Here is a 27,039-nt window from a genome sequence, read left to right as displayed (position 1 = left end):
CTAGCCCACCCCGCCCCCCTCCCACCAGCCCCCCCCACCACGCCATACCCCCACCCCCCCCGACAGCCCCCACCCCGCCCTCCTACCCCACCAACCCCCTCCCCCACCCCCGACCACCCCTGCCGCAACCTCCCCTTCCCATCGACGCCCCTGCCACACCCCTTCTGCCCACGCACCGCTGCCAGCACCGCTTGTCCCAGCGCCATCTCCCCGACGAACTCCCCCTTTTTCCAGCACCACGGCCGCCTGCGCGACCGCCCCCTCCCACCACCGCCTCCTCCCCTATCAAAGATGTGTATGTTTATGAATTTTATTTTATTTTGTAGCTGCTGTTAATTACTCTAAGCCGCGTGCGGCTACCTTCTGGAAATATGCTCGGGTGGAGCTGACTCCTCCAACTCCTGGTGAAATCCCAGTGGCTGTTGAAAGCTTCAAGAACCTTGTGGCATCATTTAAGGCTGGGCAATACAAACATACAACTGTTAAGGTAATAAAAATAGAAAGTGGTTGGAATACTCAGCAGGTCAACTGTGAAGGTAACTTGTGATTAACATTTGTGACGAGCTTGTGTGTTTAATAATAAAAAAGGCATATTTGTTGCAGTGACTGGTTGGTTTACACAAAACTGGTTCTGGCGAGTGTATGTAAGCTCCAGCAGTTCATTACCGTGTAGCCTCTTAACTGATAAATGGTTTCTTATGAATATTGCGTTATTCAGAAAACTCATCCTTGAGATTGCAAGCCAATAATTGCACTTTTGTAAATTTAATTTACAGCATTTTGCGCTTCAGAAAGACACAGGGAATTAACTTGGCTTTTTTTTAACCTTTTATCTTTGCCGTTTAGTTCAAGTAGCTAATTTAGGTGGAGACGGCGTCGCAGTGGCAATGTCACTGGGCTGGTAATCTGGAGGTGGGAACATGGGTTCAAATCCCACCACGGCAGCTGGTGGAATTGGAATTCAGTTTATAAAATCTGGAATTAGAAGCTTGTCTCAGTAATAGTAACCCTGAAACTGTTGTCGATTTTGTAAAAACCCATCTGGTCTGGCCTACATGTGACTCCGGACCCACAGCAGTCTCTTGACTGCCCTCTGAAATAGCCTAGGAAGTGTCTTGGGCAATAAAGGATGGGCAACAAATGCTGACCTTGCCAGCAATGCCTACATCCCATGAAAGAATAATTTTTTTTTAAATGCAGAATTAAATATTGTTTTATTGGAGCCACGAAACTACATCTCAGCAAGAAGTGAAAGGCAGTCTATGTATCTCTCCTCTCTTCCTGCCACTAGAGGTAGCCATGAGGCCATTAGGGTAACATGTTTCTCTGAATTCTCTTTATTGAGATTCAGGAGGCTCTTATTGATAATCTTCTGAAGATTGAGAGGCCTCTCTGCTGGAGGTGTACAAATTCACTGGTGCTGGTGTTAGTATATGAATGCACTTGCAATTGCTTACGAGGTTCTTTTTGGCCCAAACTGCAATATGACCTCGCGAAAACCTGAATAACAACATTAACAATATGTTATAAACTGTCTGTAAGCATTGCGAGCAACCGGTAGCTCAGCAAATAAACCCTTACTATAGAAACAAATGTAATTCCTGTATTAGAAACCCAAAATAATGAAATATTCTGATCAGGCAGGATCTGAGGAGAGTGAAACCGAGTTAACATTTCATAGAATTTACAGTGCAGAAGGAGGCCATTCGGACCATCGAATCTGCACCAGCCCTAGGAGAGAGCATCCTACTTAAGCCCACTCGAGTCCAATATGACTCATCTTTATAACTGATGTGCTGGGTCTTATGCTGTTGAAAAGGCAGGGTTGGGGAGGGTTGCATATCACGTCACTGACATGTTCACTTTGTTGGAGCATTTGCTTTTTGGAAAATGTCTAATTCTTCAATAAAACACTTGTCTTCAATAGTCCAGTGTATAAGTGCTGGTTGGGATGCAAGGTTTCAGTCTCATCCCTAGGTTATGCTGACTTCTACTGTGGGGCATGTAGGGTTAAGCAGTTACCTTGGGCTAGAGAATGGAGGCATCTGCCAACATTCATACTCCCAATTGTTAAATGATCCCTATTGCAAAGTGTGTACATGTGGGCAGGGGGAGGGGCAATGAAATCCTCACCCAATAATCATCAAGAAGGTTATCTCTTGTCATTTTAGCAGACAGACGTGGGCTAGAAACTGGACTCCTGATGTCTCTGGAACATTTCCCGTTTATGGTGATAGTGGTGGGGGGAGCAAATCTTATCTCAGCGTGTTCTTTGCACCCTGACCTCTGGCCTTACCTCAGCGTGTTCTTTGCACTCTGATCTCTGGCTTTCCAATTGCTGCACATGAGGATGTATGAAAAATTGCTTCAAAATGTTAATTTAGTTGCATTTCAATGATTCTCTCCTAGGTTTTTTTTTTGTCAAATGGATGTATTCCAGATAGAATAAGTGAAGATGCCCAATTTATGTGAAATGTTTTTTGCAAACTAATGGAAATGGAAACGGAGACCAAATTGTTTAATGTTTATGAAATGCAATCTCTCAGCCCAGGCATTCTGATGTAAGTCTCTTTATTATTCAAAACTGCCTGACTCCCATCGTCATTCTAGCTGGTATCAATAGTTTTCCCCAAACTTGAGATTAACCTGAGAAAATTGCAGTGACATTCCTTTTCTTTGAGGAGATGATATTTTCAGAGTTTGTAGCCTCTCATTGTTGTCTCTTCCATTCATATGCAAATACACTGTGCCATCTGCTCCTGCTGCTGACTTTGCAGGTCCCAGAATGAGAACTGGTTAAATGAACTGTATAAATAATGATATTTGGATCCCTCCTTGTGTAAGACTATTGAAAGATGACAAACATAAGAGCGTTTGACTAGGATTTTGAGGTTTCTTGGCTTAGCTGTTCATTGATGCTAAAACTGGGAGAATAGCCCAAAGAGTAGCCTGATCCCCCAACCACCCCCGCAATTAATAATTGCATCTTATTTAATTAATTTTTTTCAAGGGAGGGAAATCTTGCTTTTGGGTTTTTTTCTTCATACAGACAGCTGTTTCCCCTGATTCTGGGACTTGTACATTGCTGAGAAAGACCAGCTGGAGGGTTAATTTACATATGAATTGAGGCATTAACAATGGACAACACAAAGTTTGAGAACTGCATTGAAATCTTTTAGGATAGTCTTGTGTTGGGGAACACCGTAAATGAGAATCCTGTTCTAAATTGGGGTGAATTCTTCAATGTGGATAAATTAGGAGATCATCAGTGTTCAAGAAATTTGATACCCACTTGATGCTGCTATGTTGACCTAGACACTTCTTTTCCTCGCTGTGTTAAAGTTGAGCTTTGTTGCATTCAAACTTATTCTTTCCAGCCACTTGTAAGCCTCCCATGTTTTCCTCACCTCTACAGCCTTCAGGTTTGTAACGTTGCAACTCCTAATGACTGCCTCCAGTTTTACCTTGTCTTCTGTTTTGCAGGATGCCCTGAGGAACGCACTTGTGGTCACAGAAATTGTGATGTGGTTTTACATTGGCGAGGTCATTGGCCGAAGAAGCCTGATTGGATATAATGTCTGAACCTTACCCTGTGTTGGACCAGCATTCCGTTGTAAATGAATTATATTTCAAATTAAATAAAACCATTATTAGGATTTAGAGCACTTTGGCATTGCCTTTTATTTCATGCATTGCACTTTAGTGAATTATTTTATGTCTTGTTGAGATGAAGGACATACGTGCCAAGATATTTTTCTGCTTCTGGAACTGATCAGATGGGATACAGTAAAGCTCCACTTACTTTGCTCTAGTTGTGTCTAAATGGTAACCTAATTAATGGCAGCCAACACTGCACTGTTGTGAATCTTAAAGCTTTTTTGTTTGAGTTTGCTAGTCTGTACTAAACTGTGAGTAGCTCTGTTCCAGATTCAATAGAGACTGGGTTAAGACTGCCAGACATATTTCACATGGAACTCTTAGCTGGTGCAGAAGAGTTTTTTTTTTTGCCCAACTAATCCAGTTTGAAATCTAGCTCAAGTTTCAAAAACTGAGCAGTTGTCTTTTTTTAAATTCATACAGTAATTTGTGACTAAACAAGACTAAGTGTGTACCAATGATCTGCAGTGATTGCACAGTGCACTGGTGGACTATGCCTGTTAATATTTAATTATTTCCTTTCAGCGAGGACCAGCTCTACTGACTGAAATGTCAATGTTTCCAAAATGTTTTTTTTTTTGTTCCTTTAATATGTGAGAAAAAAATGTGGCACTGTTTTTATTCACCTAATTGTCATTCTTTAGAAGTTCTAGGAGAGGGAAGGATATTTGAACTCCAGAGTACTGTATCTTTACACACTCTCAGCTGAAGTTGCTGTGAGATCAGGTAAGGATCTCTGTTTTGGAATTGTTCGGATTGGGATGCAAAGCATTCTACCTCGTGGGATGCCTAAGAATTGTTGGAACTACCTCCTAATAATAATCTTTATTATAATAATCTTTATTATCGTCACAAGTAGGCTTACATTAATACTGCAATGAAGTTACTGTGAAAATCCCCTAGTCGCCACATTCCGGCACTTGTTCAGGTCCACAGAGGGAGAATTCAGAATGTCCAAATTACATAACAAGGACGTCTTTCGGGACTTGTGAGAGGAAACCGGAGCGCCCGGATGAAACTTGTGCATACACGGAGGGAACGTGCAGACTCCGCACAGTGCCCCAAGCCGGCAATCGAGCCGGGACCCTAGCGCTGTGAAGCCACAGTGCTAACCACTGTGCTACCGTGCCACCTGTGAAATGGAATGGCAGGAATAAGGCGTAATTGTGTTGATGTTTTTAAATTTTGCCCCACCAGTCAGAACTCTATTCACAGCTATATGAATGTTTGGGGGATCAGATGAAGGAGAATTTGAGTTGTGGGGAGAGACTGGAGAAGAGAAGAATTCTTGCCTCTTGCTGAGGCATGTGCATCCCAAGGCTGAGCGCTTCTGAATTTCTCTTGTCTTTGCTGGCTCGATTGTCCTGTTTACACAGCTTTTATCAGAAAGTCAAGATGAATGGTTGAACAGTGAGCAGAGATGGTGGAATAAATTTAGTTGTGTTTGGGTTTTGAAAAACTGAGTTGTAAGAGGAAAAGAAATGAGTTTGAGTTCTGCAGCTTTGACATCTTGGGAGAGGTACTATAGGTAGTTGTTTGCTGAGTTAATTTCAAACATGGTATAGTGTGTAAGATAGTTTGTGTGTAGTAATGAGATGGACCACTGGAAAATGAGGCTGGAGAAGTAGTGATATGAAACAAAGAAATGGTAGAGGAACTGAATAGTTACTTTGCATCAGTCTTCACGGTGGAAGACACCAGTGGAATACCAGAACTGGAGAATCAGGGGGTAGAGGTGAGTATAGTGGCCATCACTAAGGAGGAGATTCTGGGGAAGCTGAAAGATCTTAAGGTGGATAAATCACCTGGACCGCGTGGACTATACCCCAGGGTTCTAAAAGAGATAGCTGAGGAGATTGTGGAAGCGTTGGTGATATTTTAGGAATCGCTGGAGGCTGGGAGGGTCTCCGAGGACTGGAAAATGGCTAATGTAACACCGCTATTTAAGAAGGGAGGGAGGCAGAAGTCGGGAAATTATAGGCCGGTTAACCTGACCTCGTCATTGGTAAGATGTGAGAATCCATTATTAAACATGAGATTGCAGAGTACTTGGAAGTGCATGATAAAATAGGACTGAGTCAGCACGGCTTTGTCGAGGGGAGGTCATGTCTGACAAATTAGAGTTCTTTGAGGAGGTAACGAGAAAGTTAGACAAGGGAGAACTAGTGGACGCAATCGACTTAGATTTCTAGAAGGCCTTTGACAAGGCTGTTAAATAAGGTAAGAGCCCATAGTCATAAGGGTATGCTCCTGGCATGGATAGATGATTGGCTGACTGGCAGAAGGCAGATGGTGGGGATAAAGAATTTTTCAGGATGGCAGCTGGTGACTAATAGTGTGCCTCAGGGGCCTGTGCTGGGACCACATCGTTCACAATATACATTAATGATCTGGAAGAAGGTACTGAAGGCACTGTTGCTAAGTTTGCAGATGATGCAAAGATATGCAGAGGGACAAGTAGTATTGAGGAAGCAAGGGGGCTGCAGAAGGACTTGGACAGGCTAGGAGAGTGGGCAAAGAAGTGGCAGATGGATTACAATGTGGAAAAGTGTGAGGTTATGCACTTTGGTAGGAAGAATGGAGGCATGGACTATTTTCTAAATGGGAAAAGGATTAGGAAATCAGAAGCACAAAGGGACTTAGGAGTCTTACTTCAAGATTCTGTTCAGGTTAACTTCAGGTTCAGTCGGCAACCTTCAGGTTCAGTTAGGAAGGCAGATGCAATGTTAGCATTCATGTCGAGAGGGCTAGAATACAAGAACAGAGATGTACTTCTGAGTTTGTATAAGGCTTGGGTCATCCCTTTTGGAGAATTGTGAGCAGTTTTGGTATATAAGGAAGGATGTGCTGGCCTTCGAAAGCGTCCAGAGGAGGTTGACAAAATTGATCCTTGGAATGAAGAATTTGCCATATGGGGAGTGGTTGAGGACTCTGGATCTGTACTCGGAGTTTAGAAGGATGAGGGAGGATTTTATTGAAACTTAACAAGGATACAGCGAGGCCTGGATGGAGTGGATGTGGAGAGGATGTTTCCATTAGCAGGAAAAACTAGAACCAGAGGCCACAGCCTCAGACTGAAGGGACGATCCTTTAAAACAGATGAGGAAGAATTTCTTCAGCCAGAGGGTGGTGAATCTGTGGAAGTTTTTGCCGCAGAAGGCTGTGGAGGGCAAATCACTGTGTTGTTAAGACAGAGATAGATAGGTTCTTGATTAATCAGGGGTTATGGGGAGAAGGCAGGAGAATGGGGATGAGAAAAATCAGCCATGATTGAATCGTGGAGCAGACTCGATGGGCTGAATGACCTACTCTGCTCCTTGTGGTCTATTAAAGTTTGTGGAATAACTGACCAATAATAAAATACGACCAAGAAAGGGGGACGAAAAATAAACTGGAAGTGACTTCAGATGAAACTTTAGTAGCATCATGCCAAAGAAGGTGAGCGAAGAGTTTCAACCTCACAGGCGGTTTTCACAGTAACTTCACTGCAGTGTTAATGTAAGCTACTTGAGACAATAAAAATTATTGTTATTATTAAGAGAGTAGAATTGGTGATATGGGGGGGAGTAAATTTTCTTGATGCAAGATCCAGGAATGTCAGTGCATGAAGGACCATTGGTGGAATGTGGAGTTGTTTGAGATTTACAAAATTTATAACTCTCTGAAGAATTGAAAGGACCATTGCCCCCCACCCCCCACTGGAAATTGGGTGGAGACCCACCTGTAGTGATCGGCCAATCTGCTGCAAGAGAATTAGATGTTATGAGCACGGAGGGAGATTGCATATTAAGTGGGTTTAAATGATGAGGTGTTTGCGGTTCTAATGTAACAGCGGTTATATTCTCTGAATTTCTTGCAATATTGTGTGGCTTCCCTGGAGAAAGAACAATTTGCATGGCTATGAGGAAGGAGTAGGGGAGTAAGAATAACTGGAAAGCTGTTTCAGAGATGTGATGAGTAGAATGGCTGTCTCCTGTGCTACATGATACTAGGATCGACTCTGAGCATCTTGTTTGCCGTCAAGTCTTGATGGAATTGCCTGACGCGGTTCTTCAATCTCCAGATTAGAGTTTTGTAAGATGAATTCTCCAGTACAGGCTGTGGTCTGATATCTGTATAACCCTATCTGAAGGATGAGGTGCTGACATGTCTAGATTTTAGCAGTATCCAGGCAATCTGTCCTTTGACCCCGTTTTCCCTCATAGTCTGCCATTAGGAGAAAGCTAAATGCAACTGTTGGTCACTATTAGATTAACTGGCATTCTCTAGTTACTGTTGATATAGTCTTTTGTTAGCTACCACTGCACTGCATAGCTATTTGCAGTTGTTTCATCAAGTGATCCATGGATCTTGAATGCAGTTGGCTGACTAAATCCAGTGTGGTAGTTAGGCAGTGATTTACAAATGTATACAATTGCACCAAGACAGAAGTCTTTCGATAGCAAGAGCTTTGAATCAGCATTCTGTCACCCTTCCTCAAATGAGCCCACACACAATGTATAATTGATCCATGATTTATGGTTTATTGTAATATAAGCTCTTTCCTTTAACCCTGGAGATTAATTTCTCTCCCTGGGACTACACATCCCATTCTCTGCTCTCCTCAATATGCTGATTCCAGGATGCAGACCCACGAGTGTCGGGAATCTAGTGTACTTGTCTTTAAGGCTTTAAAAAAGACATTGCAACAGGTATGAGCCACTCTGTGTGCTTCCCACCCCCAAGACTTCCCAGGTATTCAGTTACACTGCAGACCTGTACCTCAACTTCATTTACCAAATTTGGTTTTATATCTCTTGGTCAGATGCTTAGCTTACCTTGGTTTTGCAGTTTTCATTTGATCCTTGCGTACTAGACACTGGTCAACAGCTGGAGGTAGTAAAAACTAAACTGAGGGCAAGCTTGACCACTCGTGTATTTTGCACAGTAACATTGTTGGGAAGTGGAAGCCCTCCCCACCCGAGCGCACACAAAAGCAGTGAAAGTCTATTGTAGTATTCTTATCCACTGATTAAGATTGCCAAAACATCTCAGAAGCTGAACATTCCTGGTCTACAAGGCACAGATCCACATGAGATTGCACACTTACCAACTGAAACATTCTGCTTGGACAATTGTGTGTAAGCAGTATTTGCAACTGGGCTTTTAGAAGACCATTTAGTAAGTTCAGCTTAACTGTTCACCTATCTACCTGAGGTTCTGCCTCCTGATTGTTTACGTTTGAACCTGGTGAGTGAGTGAATGGTGAGTGGGACAATAATTATAGCTAACTACATCCTATTGCAGCTGTTCTGCCTTGTTTTGGAGATGTTGGTTTTTACAGTAGCTTTGCCACTGCTCTGGCCAAGACTAAATTTGGGACTGCTTTCTTTGGTTCAATGCTGGACTGTGCATTATTACATGTGGCATTGAAGACCTTTGAATATAGTTGGTTCAAGAATTATTTTACAATGTTTCGACATATTTGTGGATTTAGGCCCCAGCTGAAACTTTTTGCATAACCTAGGCTGACTTGATGGTGCAGGAGTGAGGGAATGCTGCATAATCGGAAGTGCCATGTTTTCATTGGAATAATAGGCCTAGGCACTATCTGTCTATTGCAGTTCCAGTAGCTATTACAAGGTTGATGCCACTAATTAAAGAAGCCTTCTCGCTGGCAAACATGTCACTGAAAATGGATCAAATAATACACCCCAAATTGTTTCTGGGATCCTACCATTGTAGTTACCTACTTGAATCACGGCACTACAAAGTAATTGGCTATTTAAATGCTCATTTATTTTCCATCTGGATTATTACTTCAGGATAAAATGTCATTTAGGTTGGTAGACCTCAAAGAAAGACGTGCATTTAAATGGTGCTTTTCACCACTACTAGACAACTCAAAGCGCTTTGCAGCCAATTAAGTAATTTTAAAAAAAAAAGTGGCCATTGTTGAAATGTAGGAAAAGTGGCAGCCAGTTTGTGCACAGCAAGCTCCCACAGGTGGCAATGTAATAATGGCTGGATCATCTGTTTTTCACATGTTGATTGAGGAACAGATATTGACCAGGACATTGGGGATCACTCCCTTGCTGCTGTTCAAACTGTGCTTGGATCTGGCATGCATGGCCTACAGCTGAGGAAGGAGGTGCTGCCATTTGGATGACAAACTGCTAAATCAATGTGCTTACCTGACTGAACATTTCCTCCTGGTGTCCAGCTTTCCAAGACAATAAGGCCATCTAATTGTACTAATCAGATTTGAAAATCTTAAAGTAAGCGGTTGTAGCGCAAGTGAGCTGCACGTGGCCCTTGAGCAAAGATTCACTGAAAAACCTCTTGGATGATTGCATATATTGTGTGCATTATTGCTACAGAAAGTTGGAAAAGATGCCATTATCAGCTTAGTCTAGACACCATGGTTAGGTTAATGCACCATGTAGAATACAGCATGTGTCTATACAAGTGACACAAGTCTAATCAGATTGCCATGTATGTTTATGGTTGAGTATCATCTTTGCCTGCAGGCATCATTAGGCACTGCTGATGCCAAGTTCCTTTTCTACAATAGATTCCGATGAATGTGACCCAGGTGAGAGATTAATAAATACGTTGCAGTACTCATTGATGGTATTTTAAATTCAAGCCAATGAGTAAGGGACGATTTATTTTTAGTAAACTTTGCTTTGTACCATAATCTACTTTGTGTTTATAGATTCTCTCACAGCCCTCATTAGATTTGGTAGTCTAATTTTATTTTTAATCTCGAGTACCCAATTTTTTTCCCCAATTAAGGGGCAATTTAGCGTGACCAATCCACCTTTTGTGGGTTGTGGGGGTGAGACCCACACAGATAATGGGGAGAATGTGCAAACTCCACATGGACAGTGAACTGAGGCCGGGATCAAACTCGGGTCCTCGGCGCCGTGCAAACCGCTGTGCCACAGTGCTGCCCCTTGGTAGAATAATAAATGTGAATTCAATGGTTATGGATTCTGCAATCATTCAGTTTATTTCCCTCCCCCAATTTTCTCTCTCTGACAGCCTTACAGTCCATAATTCAAATTGGTAATTTGTCAGCTGTGTCTGCACAGTGACCCTTTAATTTGGAAGGGGAGGTGCACAGCACTATTTCAAGAGATTCACTAGCTACAACTGTGCACCTTTTCGCCGCAAAGAAATGGTTAACTTGCCCATTGCTTGTCCAGTTCTTCCTGCCCTTTAATTGGGTTTTCAAGATGGTAGGATTTGCTTACAAGCGTGAAGATGTCTTACTGCAATTATACAGAGCCTTCATGAGACCACATTGTGTGCGGTTTTTGTCTCCTTACCTAAGGAAATATGTACTTGCCATAGTAGGGGTGTAATGAAGGTTCACTGAACTAATTCCTGGGATGGAGGGAATGCTAAGATTAACTAGACTGGGCCTTTCTTAAATTCAGAAGAGTGACAAATCATCTCATTCAAACATACAAAATTCTTACAGCGCTCAACAAGGTGGATGCAGGAAGAATGTTTTCCCTGGCTGGGAAGTCTAGAACTAAGGAATGCAGTCGCAAAATAGTGACAGGCCATTTAGGACTGAGATGAGGGATTTCTTCACTCGAGGTTGGTGAATCTTTTGGAATTCTTTACCCCAGAGGACTCGAGAGGTGCAGTGCTTGCATACGTTCAGGATTGAGATTGATAGATTTCTGCTTATTAAAGACATCAAGGGATACACAGGGCAGTGTAAGAAAATTGTGTTGGAGCAGATGATCAGCCATGATTACATTGAATGGATGAGCGGGCTGAATTTACTTCTATTTCTTATGGTAATGGAAATTGACCAGGAAGAATAGCAAAATACTGTTATGTTCTATATAAAGAAGGGTCATGCGGACTCAACATTAACTCTGTTTTGTCTCCTGGAGGATTCGGCCAGAGCTGTTGAGTTTTTAGCTTTCTTTGCTTTGGAGCAGTAGGAATCCTAGAACCATAGAATTCCTAAGTGCAGGAGGCCATTTGGCCCATTGAGTCTGCGCCGTCCCTCGAAAGAGCAGCGCAATCCCTAGCCCATCCTTATAACCCCACTTCATCCTCCACATCTTTGGACACGGGGCAATTTTAGCATGGCCAATCTACTTAACCTGCAATTTTTGGACGGAGAGAAGCCACGCAGACACCGAGAGAACATGGAAACCACACTGTCAAATCAAGGCTGAAATTGAACCCGGGTCCCTGGCGCTGTGAGGCAGCAGTGCTAACTAACCACTGTTCTGCCCCCCAAGAATCCTCGCCTCCATTCTGCTGATGTGCCAGCTGGTTGTCAAGACATAAATGATGTTGGAGGTAATGTTTTGGATTATATAATGCTACATTTGATTGCCCTCGATCTTTTTAGGGTGTTTAAAATCACCCTCTTTCCCCCCCTCCCCCATCCCCCAACCCCCAACCAAACTTATTCTTGAACTCTACTGTATATTTATTCATCTCCTAATTTAGAGCAGGAGCTTGGCAGTGCTTGCCCTGAACTGAGACACCTGCACTGAAAAGGGTGCATTCGTAACTGAAGTTTGTCGGTGAGCCATGAGAAAGAGAATTGCACTTTGCTTGTCTGCCTGTCCACATGTGTGTGCCCCCTTACCCCAGGCATCGATAGAGGGGGAGGGGTTAGGGGGGAGCATGATGCTGTTTAAACTCGGTGTTTCAACATTTCTGGTGACAACAGAAGGTGGTCATCTTGCAATCAATGGCAAATGTTAAACTGTCCCTCCCACTAATGGGACACTGACTGCGTCCAGACTCTGCACTTTTTGATAGTGGGGGCCCCCTTCCATCTGTTCCTGTGTTCAGCTTTGAAGGCGTCTGTGTGGTGTGTGTCCCAATTTGCATGTTAACCCAACCCTCTCTTTCCACCTCCCTCTTGCCTATCATTCATTTTAAGTTGCGTCACAGCACAGTGGCAGCTGGGGTGCAAGTAGCAAAAGTGCGGCCGGTGGGGGGGAGAGATACGCAGCTTTATAGCTGATAAGTAATTAATAGCAAAGAACTTGTGTTTTGCACTTCCACATGGCACGTTTGCCCCGTCTGTGCCCACATCAGAAAATTGCCTATACAATTGCATTTTAATTGAAAGATGTCTGCAAAAATGTAGCATTTAGAAATCTGACTTTTTAAAAAAACATGCAGTTTTTCTCATTCAATGTTTTCCTAATGCTCTGTCTGGCTTGCAGTCTTTATTTAAAAGAAAAACTAATTGTTGTGCACTCTGATCAAATGCACTCAATATTTTCTCATTTATCTTTTGCATTTTTACTCTGGAGTTATTCAGATTCCAGAGTGCCCTCTGGCCCTGGACCGTGGATAACGCATTATTATTGACACCATGTCAGTGCTGTGTTATTCGGTTGGAATAACGATGTCGTAATATGGCCTGGTGCCCGACCTATGGATATTGTAAGTTTACCTGTTTACAACCACTAAGCTGTTGCTGAAGTATGCTGTGGCAGGGCGAACGGCGTCTGGGCCCCGGCCACTGATTATTGCATAAGGGAGCAAGCAGTGCCCGCCGGTCGATGCTTCGTTATTCAGCTTCCTGGGACCCCACCCTCCCGCCCCTGCTCCTTTTGGGGACCCGGGAAGCTGAATATCAACGTCGCCTCTCGTACCGAAGCGCCCATCGCTCGGATGGTAATTCACCGTCCAGGGTGCGCGGAGCCGGGGTCCGGCCCACCCCCCCCCGGGACCGTGAATACCCCAATTTCCAACGCTGGCAAGTCCGGCGGGCGGCTGAGGCATTCAGGTTGCGGGGCCCGCTGCCTTGCGCCTGCCCGCCCGCCCGCCCGCAGTCGGCTCCTCCCTCGCGCCCCCGCCCCTGAATCGGGCACTTTTGGCTGAGGGTGGGGGGGGGGGGGGCGGCCGCTGTGTTATACAGGTTGCGGGGCGGAGGTGGTGGTGGTGAGTGAGGGAGAGACCGTTCCCTTCCTCGCCTCCTTCTCCCTCTCTCTCTCTCATGCACACACCCCCCTCACCCCCCCCCCCCCCCAAACACACACACACACACATACAAACAGACTCCCTAAAATGGCGCACACAGCTCGGACCCGTTTCCCCGCTCGGCCCTGGAAGAAGTCGGGCCGCTGGCGGACGCCGAGCCTGAGGAAGGATTTAAAGGAGGGATTCGACGCCGCCCTGCCCGTGGCCGCCGCCATCGGCAAGAACCTGCACAAGTTCCACGAGCTGTTCGGAGAAAGCAGCAGCAGTGAGGTAAACCCTACCCCCCCCCCCCCCCCATCTCCTCCTCCATCATCACCCTCCCCCAAAATATAGATAGGGAGGGAAGGGGGGAGTGTGTACTGAGGCGGCCTGGCCTGTCTGACAGATCCTGACATCTAGGGTGGGGGGGTCGACGTTTTTATTATAGGGCCCCCCCCCCTCCAAAAAAATAAAATGAATGTCTTGTCCACTGCTCCCTGTGGAAACCCCCCCCTCCCCCCCACACAAATAAAATCCGTACATTAAAAATATGATGAAAATATTCCTCCTCCTCCTCCTCCTCCCCCTGGCCCTGAGCTGGACTTCCAGCCCCAGCTCCCTTTGCATTTCTAATCACCTGTTTGGCGGGCTTTCCTCCAGCGACCGCCATCATGTTCAGCCCAGCTCAGCTCGATCCCTCGCCCCCTCTCCCTCCCCTCATCATCACCCCTGTGCATTCCAAAAAATAAAATTAAAAACTGCGCCCATCGCTCTCTCCCCTCTCCTTCCCTCCCTCCCCTTGTGCACCGTTTGCAGGTTCTCAATGTGCACAAATACGTGTTTTTAAAAAAAGACTACCAAAGCACCCAGGGCTGAAATCCATCTTCCTCTGCAACTTCATTCGATGAGGTGGGGGAAATAAGTGGATATGTTGCATCTTAAAAATAAATAAAAAAATCTCCCCATATCCAGCCGAGTGCATCATTTTGCAACTTCTGGAATATTTATATTTAAGAAACCAAGGTTTCAAACCGAAATTCATCTTTCTCTGCAACTTCATTGGAGGGAAGAGGTGTGTGTGTGTGTGTGTGTGGGGGGGGGGGGGGGGGATTAAGTATTATCAATTTGGGCTCCCCCTCTTTTTTTTGAGTTGTAAGGGGGGTAAAGTTAATTTTTTAATAAAATAATTTGGTGAATTCTCAGCAAACCTTTTAATTAACCACACCCCTCCCCCATTGCATCCCTCTGTCCAGTATTTCAGGGCCTGAATGACTCATTTTGATAAAATGTTATTACTCGGCTTAGAAAGTCATTGAAACCTGAGTAATTTTGAGTTTTGTGGTTTAATAAAAATAGCCCCTGATGGTAATATATGAGAAGGACATTATTCCTCCCAAGTAGTTGGATGTATTGAGCAGCTCAGTACAGTACTGCAAGTATTTTAGAACTACGTTGGTCCTGTTTTTTTAAAAAGAAGTATAGCTTCTGAAATAAAATCTTTTAACTGTAGTTTTTCTATAGTACTTCCGCAGCCTTTTGTTGAGGTGACAGATTGTAGGTATAGTTGCTGACAGTCTTAGTCTTTAGGAAGCAGAGCTTCTAAAATGGCAAGCATCAAAACCCTTCCATCGCATATAACCATTCAGTAATATGCAAAACATTGCCTTGTGCATTGATGGGAGTTTTTTGGTACATGTCAACCACAGTAACATAGAGTTTTTAGAACTAGTTTTCGACTTGTAAATTCTTTGTATATTTCATAGCTTTGGATATTGTATTAACTGATGTATTTGTGACTATCTTAAAAATCTGCCTCATATTTCCAGATTTGCCTCCCTCGCCACCTTCACTTAAAGTGCCAGAGAGATTACTACACCTCTCTCAACCTATTCCTAATTATGTAACCCCTATTTACATTGAGCTGCAATAACCTAGACTTGTAAAGCAATAGATTGTGAATCTCATAATCTCTATAGTGCAGAAGGAGGCCATTCAGCCCATCAAGCCTACACCAACTCTCCGAAGGCGCTACATAGGCCAACTCCCCCACTCTATCCCTGTAACCCCACCTAACCTTTGGGCAATTTAGGCGACTATTGGACACTAAGGGGCAATTTTTAGCATGGCTAAGCCACCTAATAGGAAACCGGAGCACCCAGAGGAAATCCACGCAGACACGAGAAGAATGTGCAAACTTGAAACAGTCACCCAAGGTTGGAATTGAACCTGGGTCCCTGGCACTGAGGCAGCAGTAATAACCACTGTGCCACCGTGCTGTCATTCCGTCCTTGAATGAGGATAATCCATCCCAAAATTTCAAGGTTGAAAAGCATTTGAGCATTTTTAAAAGTATTTCAAAAAGGATTTTTGTTAAGGTGACTTGCTGTATCTTGGTGAGAATGTGGCAGTTCATTGGACTCTGGAAGTTTTTCCAGCTTGATATTCCCCTACCTGATGACCTTTTGAATTCAATTCCATGTGTTCACATCCTACCCGCATACACTTTGAGGTGATTACAAAAACTCTTGTCGACATTTTTCATCCTTAATCTGGGAATTGTTTCACCTAACACAACACAGAACAGGGATGGGATCTGGGACCACTGTAATTTGTATTGAACTGGTTCCCCATAGCTCTTTGAACTATATTTATTTTAAAAATCCGCACACACACCCCCACCGGTAAATAAAATCATCAGTTTGACCAACTTAACTGAGCAGCAAGGTAGCACAGTGGTTAGCACTGCTGCTTCACAGCTCTAGGGTCCCAGGTTTGATTCCCGGCTTGGGTCACTGCGCAGTCTGCACATTTTCCCCGTGTCTGCATTGGTTTCCTCTGGGTGCTCCAGTTTCCTTCCACAGTCCTTCCACAGGTGGATTGGCCATGATAAAATGCCTGTAAGTGTCCAAAAAGATTAGGTGGGGTTGTGGAGATAGGGTGGAGGTGTGGGCTTGGGTAGGGTGCTCTTTCCAAGGGCCGGTGCAGACTCTATGGGCGGAATGGCCTGATGCACTGTAAATTCTATGATTCTGTGATGAAAATAGAACTGGTATGTTATGCGCATTGTTCTGCATTTACAAAGATCTTGGATGCAGGTTTTCAAATGGTCCTTTTGATAACTTTGATTATCAAGGATCATTCAAAGGTTATCAGTCATTGTAGATTTGAAACCATTTATGCTTCAAATGTTTCTAAGGCTTGAAAATTACCTTTTTTAGTTTGTTTAAATTTATAGAGTACCCAATTATTTTTTCTAATTAAGGGGCAATTTAGCGTGGCCAATCCACCTAACCTGCACATCTTTGGGTTGTGGAGATGAAACCTATGCTGACATGGGGAGGATGTGCAAACTCCACACAGACAGTGACCCGGGCCGGGATCGGACCCGAGTCCTCTGTGTCGTAGGCCGCAGTGGTAACCACTGCGCCACCATGCTGCCCACTTAAAAATCATCTTGTGTAATCTAGGCTGATTTGTTTTTTTCCTTTTCCTTTTCCTCTTCAGTAATTCAGCAACATAGAGGCCAATCATAGCCATCTGAACTATGCTACTCTGGCTGTGATCAGATAACTCTATGATAACTGGTGATCGAGCTCGGAACCTATGGACCGTATGCTGCAGCCAAATTGTGTTTGACCCACTAGGTCAACATTAAAAAAAATGAAGTTGTGATTTAAGAAGATATAAGTGGTGCTTGTAATTAATACCGTTGGTCACACTGAAAACAATTTACATTTTAAGAATGCATTTTAAAAATAACATTGATTTACTTCCTGTTCCAAAATTGATGCTGACGTACTTTTCAATTAGGTTCAACCAGAAGCTTCTGTTGCTATGACTTTTTTGAAAATGGAGATCAATTTATTGATCTATTGTCAATATATTCTAGTTGTGTATGATTTTAGTGAGTGGGCTTTTGTCATGAAATGCAACTGTGCATTGGAGCGGGAAGGCCAGCAACAAATTATTAATATAATTCCGGATGACATCATTAGTATTAGTTACGTTGTTGACCATGGAACGCATACCTCTCTTCAAACAAAGGGTAATGTGCTTGGGAGCAGCCAAGATTATTCTCGTAATGGTGCAGCTTGACAAAGAATTTATTTCAGCTTAAGTTTGAATCTGTGAATATTAAGACTTTGTTTTTACGGATCTAAAGGTGAAGCAGTGGGGTCTGTCATAAGGTGCAAGTCTTCTGAAGGGTTGTTATAGTACCCAGTTTCTTCTGATAATGTAAACTCAACTTCATTTTGAAGCTTTGAAGCTATTCATGTCAGAGCTAGCATGGTGATGGTAGTGTAGTGGTAATGTCACTGGACTACAAGGCTCTGGGGACATGTTTGAATTCCACCATGGCAGCTGGCGGAATTTGAATTCATTTAAAAGCCTGAACTATAAAATTAATCTCAATAATAATGACCATGAAGTTATCATCAATTATCATTCACTAATGTCATCTAGGGAAGGAAATCTGCCATTCCAGTCTGGCCTACATGTGACTCCAGACCCACAGCAATGTGGTTGACTCTTAACTGCCTTCTGAAATGATTGAGCAAGCCACTCAGTTCAGGGATGACTAGGGATGGGCAACAAATGCTATTTGCCAACGACGCCCAGATCCTTGACTGAAAAAAAGATGGAAAGTTAAGCACCACTGGCATAACATGTTCAACAAGATAAATCCATTGTCTGAGGCATAATTTCCAGTGAAGCTAAGTGTTCCCAAATGCAGTGCCATGTTTCATTCTGTAAGTGGACTTGCACATGACTTTTGTTTTTTTTCTAACCCAGAAATAACTGGTGAGAGTGCTTAATCTATATACTGAGATGTGCTTTGTGCTCCACCCACTTATTGACACTTGAACCCTTGCCAAACTTGCATAGACTAAACTACCAAAGCACACAGCAATTTTGGAAATGTGTTCCATTCTTCAGAATCACGGTGCCCAGTTCTCTCTCAATTCTCTAAAACATGTTAATCCATTAGATTTGCCTCCACCCATGCCTGTGCCCTCTGGTATGTCAGCAAACTGGCAGCTCTTCATATTTTGACCTACTAGTCAGCTGCTTGACTGTTTTAAAAAAAATTATTTTTATTGAAAAATTTTGAATTTATACAACAATAACGCACCATAGTAAAATACCAAAAATAACAATAATATTAACAATCATAAACATTTGCCCCACCCCCATGCACAACACAGCATTTTAACAACAACGCAAATTAACACAATATAAAGTTACAGAATAGAAACTACAATAAGGAAGGAACCCCCCCCCCGGTTGCTGCTGCTATTGACCAAGTTACCTATCTTTGCGCCAGGAAGTCCAGAAAAGGCTGCCATCGTTTATAGAACCCTTGTATTGATCCTCTCAGGGCAAATTTGACCCTTTCCAGTTCCATAAATCCCGCCATGTCACTGATCCAGGTCTCCACACTTGGGGGGGGGGGCTTGCATCCTTCCACTGTAGCAGAATTCTTCGTCGGGCTACTAGGGACGCAAAGGCCAAAAATCGCGAGTCCCCACCCTGGTTTGACCCTGGATCCAACCACCCTCGACACCGTCCTCGCCACCCCCTTCCAGAATTCTTCCAGTGCTGGGCATGCCCAGAACATATGGGCGTGGTTCGCTGGACTCCCCGAACATCTGGTGCACCTATCCTCACACCCAAAGAACCTACTCATCCTAGTCCCGGACATGTGGGCCCGGTGCAGCACCTTAAATTGGATGAGACTAAGCCTAGCTGCTTGACTGTTAAATGCATCATAACAGTTTAACCCCCTCTTCCTCCCTTCCTCACCTGTTCAAATGTCTACTTTTGCCTTGAGAAGCTAGACAGTGTTGCAAGAGTTCTTGGCCACTGGGTACTTCACACTAGAACGTAATATGCATAAATGTTGCTAAGGGCGTGTGTTTTCTATCGGGGTGATGGGCTGGGGCTGGCAATGGTGGGTCATTGGACAGTGATAAAGGGGGGAATGTTTGATGAGTTGCTCTTTCTTAAACCTATTGCTCTGGCTAGTCTTCGAGATATTGATTCTAATGAGCGATATTGAAAAGCTTTAAATACGTACACGTGAGCATGTGAAATAGGAGCAGAAGTAGGCCATTTGGCCCTTCAAGCCTGCTGCTCCGCCATTTGATAAGATCGGCCTGATCTGTTTGTGTTTCAAGTTCTACATTCCCATCTAACCTGATAACCAATGGAATCGATCTACCTCCGCCTTAAAGCTATTCAATGACTCCACTTCCACTGCCCTCTGAGACAGAGTTCCAAAGTTGCACAACTGAGAGAAAATTCTCCTTATCTCTGTCCAACAGGATGATTCCTGATTTTAAAACGGTGCCCCTTGGTTCTAAACTCACGACTCACCCACAAGAGGAAACATTTTTCTGCATTCACCTTATTAAGATTATTTCGGACTTTATACACTTCAATCAAATCATCCCTCACTCTTCCGAACTCCAGTTGAAACAAGCCCAGTTGTCTAACCTTTCCTCATAAGACAACCTGATTCCAGGAAGTAAACCTCTTCTGAACTGCCTCCAATGCATTTACATCATTAAATAAGGAGACCACTGAAGGAAATACTGGAAGAGTTTGGAACCATCTCGGGCTACAAACTTAACCTGGGCAAAAGTGAGACATTCCCAGTGAACCCAACAGGGAGCAGGACAGAGCTGAAGGGGCTCCTGTTCAAAACGGCCCAGAATAGTTAGTTACCTGGGGATCCAAATAGCCAGAGACTGGACACAGATCCACAAGTGGAACCTGACCAGCCTGGTGGAGGAAGTAAGAAAAGACCTTCAATGGTGGGGCTCACTCCCACTCTACCTGCAGACGATCAAGATGAACGTGTTTCCAAGGTTCCTCTTCCATCCCAATCTTCATCCCCAAGGCCTTTTTCTAAAACATAGACCGGCTAATCATTGTGTGTGTGTGCGCGTGTGCGTGCGCGCGAACCCGAGACTTTCCAGACCGACACTTCGGGATAACCAAAATGTCCCCTATGGCCCCCAGCTGCGGCAATCACAGATTCCCCCCAGCCATGCTAGATACCACCTTCAAAAGATAGAGGTGGGACGGGGGCACATGGGAAAATATACAGACAGCTATTGGACAGAGCCAGAACACCACTGGACCGGACCAGACAAAACTGAGGGGACGAACTGGGGACAGAGGTAGGATGGGGACTCTGGAGCGAAGCACTAAGCAGGGTGAACTCCACCTCCTCTTGCGCAGGGCTAAGCCTAATGCAGCTCAAAGTGGTGCACAGAGTGCACCTGACCAAAACCCGAATGAGCAGGTTCTTCCCCGAGGTGGAGGACAAATGTGAGCGGTGCCAGAGGGGCCTGGCCAACCACACCTGCATGTTTTGGGCTTGCCCCAACCTTGCTGGGTTCTGGACAGCCTTCTCTGAGGCAATGTCTAAGGTTGTGGGGGTGTGGGTGAAGCCCAATAGTGGCAATCTTTGGGGTATCGGAGCAGCCAGAGTTACACATGGGGAAGGGGGCCAACACCCTTGCTTTCACTTCCTTAATCTCACGCCGGAGAATCCTGCTCGGCTGGCGATCGGCAGCACCACCCACAGCTGCAGACTGGCTTGCTGACCTCTCTGAATTTCTCCACCTGGAGAAGATTAAGTACGCCATCTGAGAGTCAGAGGAAGGCTTTCTGGACACGGGGGCAGTTTGTCACCCTGTTCCAAAACCTGTTCAAGGCCAACAACGAGGAGTAAGCCTGGGGGGGAACAAAAAAAATGATGAACCAAAGGACTGCGCAACCTTGGGGGGGGGGGGGGAGGATAATGGGGAAACCGCGAGAGAAGAGGAAGGGTGCTGAAATCAATGGGGGGGGGGGGGGGGGGGAAGAGAGAGGGGAGGAGTAAGGGAGGATAAGACCGATCCAGAGGGCAGCAAAGTATACATAGAGTTAGTCAAATGAAGGACAAAATCAACCTCTGTAAAATAAAGCTAATTAGCGTGAGAAAAAAAAATGTTATGTATATAAGCAGCACTGTTTATAAATATGAGAAAAGCCAATAAAAAGATTTTCAAAAAAAAATTTAAATAAGGAGACCAAAACTACACATTATTCAAGATGTCTCATCAATGCCCTGTATAACAGAAGCATAACATCCTTTTATGTTCAATTCCCCTCGTGATAAAGAAAAGCATTCCATTAGCTGCCTTAATTACTTGTACATGGTAATTAACATTTTGTGACTCACGCAAAAGAACACCTAGACCCCTCTGCACCTCAGAATTCTGCAGCCATTCTCCATTTAGGTAATACTCTGCCTTTTTTATTCTTCCTGCAAAAGTGAACATCTTCAGGTTTTCCCACATTAATAAAACTTCATGTACAGTACCAGATTGTTAAAAAAAAATTTTAAAAATCCATTTACAGGATGTGGGCATCACTGGTTAGGGCAGCATTTATTGCCCATCCCTAGTTGCCCTTCAGAAAGTGGCGGTGAATTGCCTTCTTGAACCGCTGCAGTCCTTGAGCTGTAGGTACACCCACTGTGCTGTTCAGGATGGTTTCCAGGATGATGCCCAAGCGACAGTGAAGGAATAGTGATGTGTTTCCAAGTCAGGGTGGTGAGTGACATGGAGAGGAACCTCCAGGTGGTGTGGTACCCAGGTATCTGCTGCTCTTGTCCTTCTAGATGGTGTTGGTTTGGGCTTGGAAGGTACTGTCTTTTTAAAAAATAAATTTAGAGTACCCAATTATATATTTTTTCTCCAATTAAGGGGCAATTTAGCGTGGCCAATCCACTTATCCTGCACATCTTTTTTGGGTTGTGGGTGAGACCCATGCAGACACGGGGAGAATGTGCAAACTCCACTCGGACAGTGACCCAGGACCGGGATCGTTCCCGGGACCTCGGTACCAGTGCTAACCACTGCACCACCGTGCTGTCTAAGGAATGTTGGTAAGTTATTGCAGTGCATCTTGGAGATGGTACACATGGTTGCCAATGTTTGTCGGTGGTGGAGTGATGAATGTTTGTGGAAGGGGGAGCAATCAAGCAGGCTGCTTTGTCCTGGATGGTGTTGAGCTTCTCGAGTGTTGTTGGAGCTGCACTTATCCCAGGCAAGTGGAAAGTATTCCATTACACTCTTGACTTGTGCCTTGTAGATGGTGGACAGGCTTTGGGGGGGGGGTCAGGAGGTGAGTTACTTGTCGTAGGATTCCTAGCCTTTGACCTGCCCTGGTAGCCACAGTATTTATAAGGCTAGTCCAGCTCAGTTTATGATCAATGGTAAACCATGCCTTCTCACATTTAAGTGCCTTGGTTCATGGAAGGTTTCTTAAAATTGTAAAGAAGAGGGTATGTAGCAATTTTTCATCCATCTAGTGTCATGGTATTAAACAACATTTTGAAATTGCAACATAGGTTCAAAATGGTCTGAAATGGATAACTGTCTTTACTGCATAAGAGTTTTGTAATACTATTTATACCCTATACATTTTATACATAGTACCTGATGTATTATCTGAATGGCTATAGATCGAGAGAGAGGAATGTGCAACGAGACCCGAGTGTCCTTGTACACCAGTCGCTGAAAGTAAGCATGCAGGCTCAGTAGGTGCTGAAGAAAGCAAATGGTATGTTGGCTTTCATAGTGAGAGGATTTGAGTACTGGAGCAGGGATGTCTTGCTGCATTTATACAGGGCCTTGGTGAGACCATACCTGGAATAATGTGTGCAGTTTTGGTCTTGTCTGAGGAAGGATTTTCTTGCTCTCGAGGAAGTGTAGCGAATGTTTACCAGATTGATTCCTGGGATGGCAGGACTAACATGTTAGGAGAGATTGAGTCAATTAGGTTGTATTTTAGAAAAATAAGCGGGGATCTCATAGAAACCTACAAAATTCTAACAGGACTCGGCAGGGTAGATGCACGAAGGATATTCCCAATGGCGGGGTGTCCAGCACAAGGGGTCACAGTCTGAGGATATGGGGTGACCATTTGGAAGTGAGCGGAGGAAAAATCTCTTCACCCAGGGAGTGGTGAGCCTGTGGAATTCACTATCACAGAAAGCAGTTGAGATCAAAAAAGAAGGAGTTAGATATAGCTCTTGGGGCTAAAAGGATCAAAGAATTATGGCAGAAAAGCGGGAGCAGGTTACTGGATGATCAGCCATGTTCCATCATAATGGCAGATCAGACTAGAAGGGCCAAATGGCTTACTCTGGCTCCTATTTCCCATATTTCTGTGCCTTATTGACTTTCGCTGGCTGTCTTCCCTTTACTTCTCCTGTCCTGAAGATGGTGCTAATATTGGGGCATGGTTCTAGATGTCCAATGGTACCTGTCCACTTACCTATTTCTGTGAATTGATTATGGAAGGTGTACCTATCCTGACCAATGCCCTGTGATTGTACCTTCCTGCAGGGGGAATTGCTCACTCTCTCAAACGCAGGCCTACTTGAGGTAATTGTCCTAACTTCCCTGAGGTTGGATAAACTCACACATGTTAATTCTAACACCTTGACGATCTCCAAGGCTCAGACCTATACTATAAATCATTCATCCACTCAACCAGTAAATTAACCCCAACTCTACAGCTCCTCCCGTTGAACTTTGTAAATCGCAAGCTGCAAGGTTGAGCTGGGAAAATATTAATGGAACCGTTGAACAAGCAAGATTAATTTTTGAGCAAAAATAGAATGCGTTCATCCTGCTGCTTATAAGCTTGACTGACTTTCCAATAAGACTGGTCCAAAACAAATGTTTTGGGATAGCAGTAAGGGTAACATTCGTTTAATTTCTTTTGAGCCTCTCACTGATTCAGTGTGACTTCAGTTTAGTGTTGGTTTTAGTGGTCGGGCCCGTGCCCCTGAGTCAGAAGATTGCGAGTTCAAGCCCCATTCCCGAGATGCGCGCACAGTCCACTCTGCCAATTCAACTCTGTACAAGGGAATACTGTGCTTTTATAGATGGTGTGTTGCTCAATTTAACACAGTATGAGGAATAGCATGCTCTCTGAGGCGATGTCATTCGGACAAGACATTAATCAGTGACCCTACCTCCCTGCTCAGCTAACGCAAGATCCAGTGCTACAATTTGAAGAAGAGCAGAGGGGTTCTCCTAATCTGGTTACAATTTCTTCCTCAACCAACATTACTGAAACAAATTTATCTCATTGGTGATTTGTGGTGCTTTACCATGTGTATATGGCTGACACAACATACATTATTGCATATATAATAGCATTTTTGTCAGAAAACAATTAATTTTTTTTTAACAGAATTTTTAATGAGGTATTTTTGGCATGCCAAACAACCACAGTGCAAAAACAATAGAGTACAAAGAACAGTAATCAAAAAGCAACCGCCGACATCCGTCCCTCCAAGGCCCGCCTATTAAACCCCCTACTCTATACTACCCTAACACCCCCCACCCCTACTTTCTGACGATTAATTCTCTACAAATAAGTCAGTGAATGGTTGCCACATCCAGGCGAACCCTGACAGACCCTCTCGAGGCGAACTTGATCTTTTCTAGGCCGAGAAAGCTCGCCATGCCGGTTAACCAGGCCTCTGACTTTGGAGGCCGAGACTCCCTCCAAGCCAGGAATATCCATCGCTGGGCTACCAAGGAGGAAAAGGCCAGAACATCTGCCACTCTCTCCATAAAACAATTAATTGACTGTGGAGCGCTTTGTAATTTCCTGAGTAAGTGAAAGTTGCAGTATCGAGTTATTTTCCTTTTCTCCTTTAAGGTGAACTATTTCTCACCTTATTCTGTATGAAACTCATAAAATTTGGATGTAACAGACAAATGATAGATTAAGGCTCCTTTTAAACTGTCCTAATTTTTTGCAAGATAAATATCCTCTGCTGAATACATATCTGGTTCGGAGTAGAAGCAAGGAGATAAATGTAGATTGGAATGAGTAACTACTCCTGATGTGTTGTTTTGTGTGAGAGTTGGAGGTTGTCGTTAGTTGTAGTGTGGAGTGTTTTGATTTCAAGTAGCAGCATTTGTGTATAACATACTTGTAGAAGATTACATTGAATTGGAAAAGCTATACTTGCATTGGAGGTACACTAAATTGGTAACTGGGATGAGGAGGTTGTCCTATGATTAGAGGCTGCATAAATTGGGCATTGATTCTTTAAACTCTAGAGAATATGAGGTGATCTCACTGGAACCTACAAAATTCTGAAGGGGCTTGAGAGGGTGGATGGTGACAGTTTGTTTCCGCTAGTCAGGGAATCTCATACATAGGAGCAGTCTCAGGATATGGGACAGATAATTTAGAACTTGAGAAGAGGAGAAATTACTTCACTAAGAGGGTTGTGAATCTTTGGAATTCACTACCTCGAGGGTTGTGGATGCTCCACCATTGAACGCATTTAATGCTGGGATAAACAGACTTTTAGTCTATTGGGAATTAAAGGATATGAGGAGCAGCCAGCTAAGTGGAGTTAAAGTCCATGATCAGGCATGATTGTATTGAATAACGGAGCAGGCTCAACAGACTATTTTCTACTCCTGCTCCATTCTCTTGTGTTCTTGTGCTATTGAGTGGAGATTAGCACACTTTTTGCTCCTGTGCAATTGGACCTATTTTGTTCAAGTGGAAACTTTCAACTTACTAGCCTGATCTGCATTGAAACCGATATTCCACGAGGCAACCCAAACCGTCTTTTAACACTCATCTGTTGAAGGTGGATTTCATGTTGGTGGCTCTCTCCTATCTCACCAGCGTCCGTCTGGACAGCAGTGATGGGCTGCTTAACAAAGGAAGGTTGGAGGCAGAGTATCACGTTCTGAGTGAGCAGCAGAAAGAAGCACGCTGATCATGCTTACATCTTCACCATCTCTTCTTTCTTGCCCAACGCCCACCCTTGCCTTTTTCCAATTTTAGAAGCTGGACTACTGAGGCCAATGATACTTTTTTTCACTGTGTTTAAGTTAAGCTGATTTCGTGGCGACCCACGGAGATATGAAGTGAAGTTGTCTTATTGTCTCTGGCCTAGAAATCCAGAGGCCCAGGCAAATGCTCTGGGAACATGGGTTCAAATCCTACCATGGCAACTAGTGGGGGTAGCACTGCTGCCTCACGGCGCCGAGGTCCCAGGTTTGATCCCGGCTCGGGTCACTGTCGGTTTGGAGTTTGCACGTTCTCCCCCTGTTTGCGTGGGTTTCGTCCCCACAACCCAAAGATGTGCAGGGTTGGTGGATTGGCCACGCTCAATTGCCCCTTAATTGGAAAAAATGAATTGGGTATTCTAAATTTTAAAATGCATCTGGAAAAGCTCTTTGGATTTTCCTTTGCCTTATCTGCCAAGATAATCTCATGTCGTCCTTTTGCCCTTCCGATTTCTCTCTTCACTCTACTCTGATAAGCCAATACTCTTCAAGGGATCCACTTGATCCCAGCTGCCTATGCATGTCGTATGCCTCCTTCCTTTTGATT

General features: G+C 44.1%; 2 protein-coding genes across 2 annotated transcripts in view; both read left to right on the top strand.

The window, feature by feature from the left end:
• Positions 1-319: 319 nt before the first annotated feature.
• atp5l (ATP synthase, H+ transporting, mitochondrial F0 complex, subunit g) lies at positions 320-3,662 on the top strand (the record flags this gene model as incomplete). Its single annotated transcript, XM_038778812.1, has 2 exons — positions 320-487; positions 3,484-3,662. Coding segments are annotated over 2 exons (267 nt in total), but the record flags the coding sequence as incomplete, so codon positions are not given.
• A 10,042-nt stretch (positions 3,663-13,704) lies between these two features.
• kmt2a (lysine (K)-specific methyltransferase 2A) overlaps positions 13,705-27,039 on the top strand; it is a 182,427-nt gene continuing 169,092 nt past the window's right edge. The window contains 1 exon segment of the mRNA XM_038778603.1: positions 13,705-13,887. Within this exon segment, the coding sequence (XP_038634531.1) occupies positions 13,705-13,887 (183 nt within the window).

This window comes from Scyliorhinus canicula, chromosome 19 (assembly GCF_902713615.1).
Source record: "Scyliorhinus canicula chromosome 19, sScyCan1.1, whole genome shotgun sequence".
Lineage (NCBI taxonomy): Eukaryota > Metazoa > Chordata > Chondrichthyes > Carcharhiniformes > Scyliorhinidae > Scyliorhinus > Scyliorhinus canicula.
The sequence above is the reverse complement of the archived record's forward strand: the minus strand, read 5'-3'. Positions and strand labels throughout refer to the sequence as shown.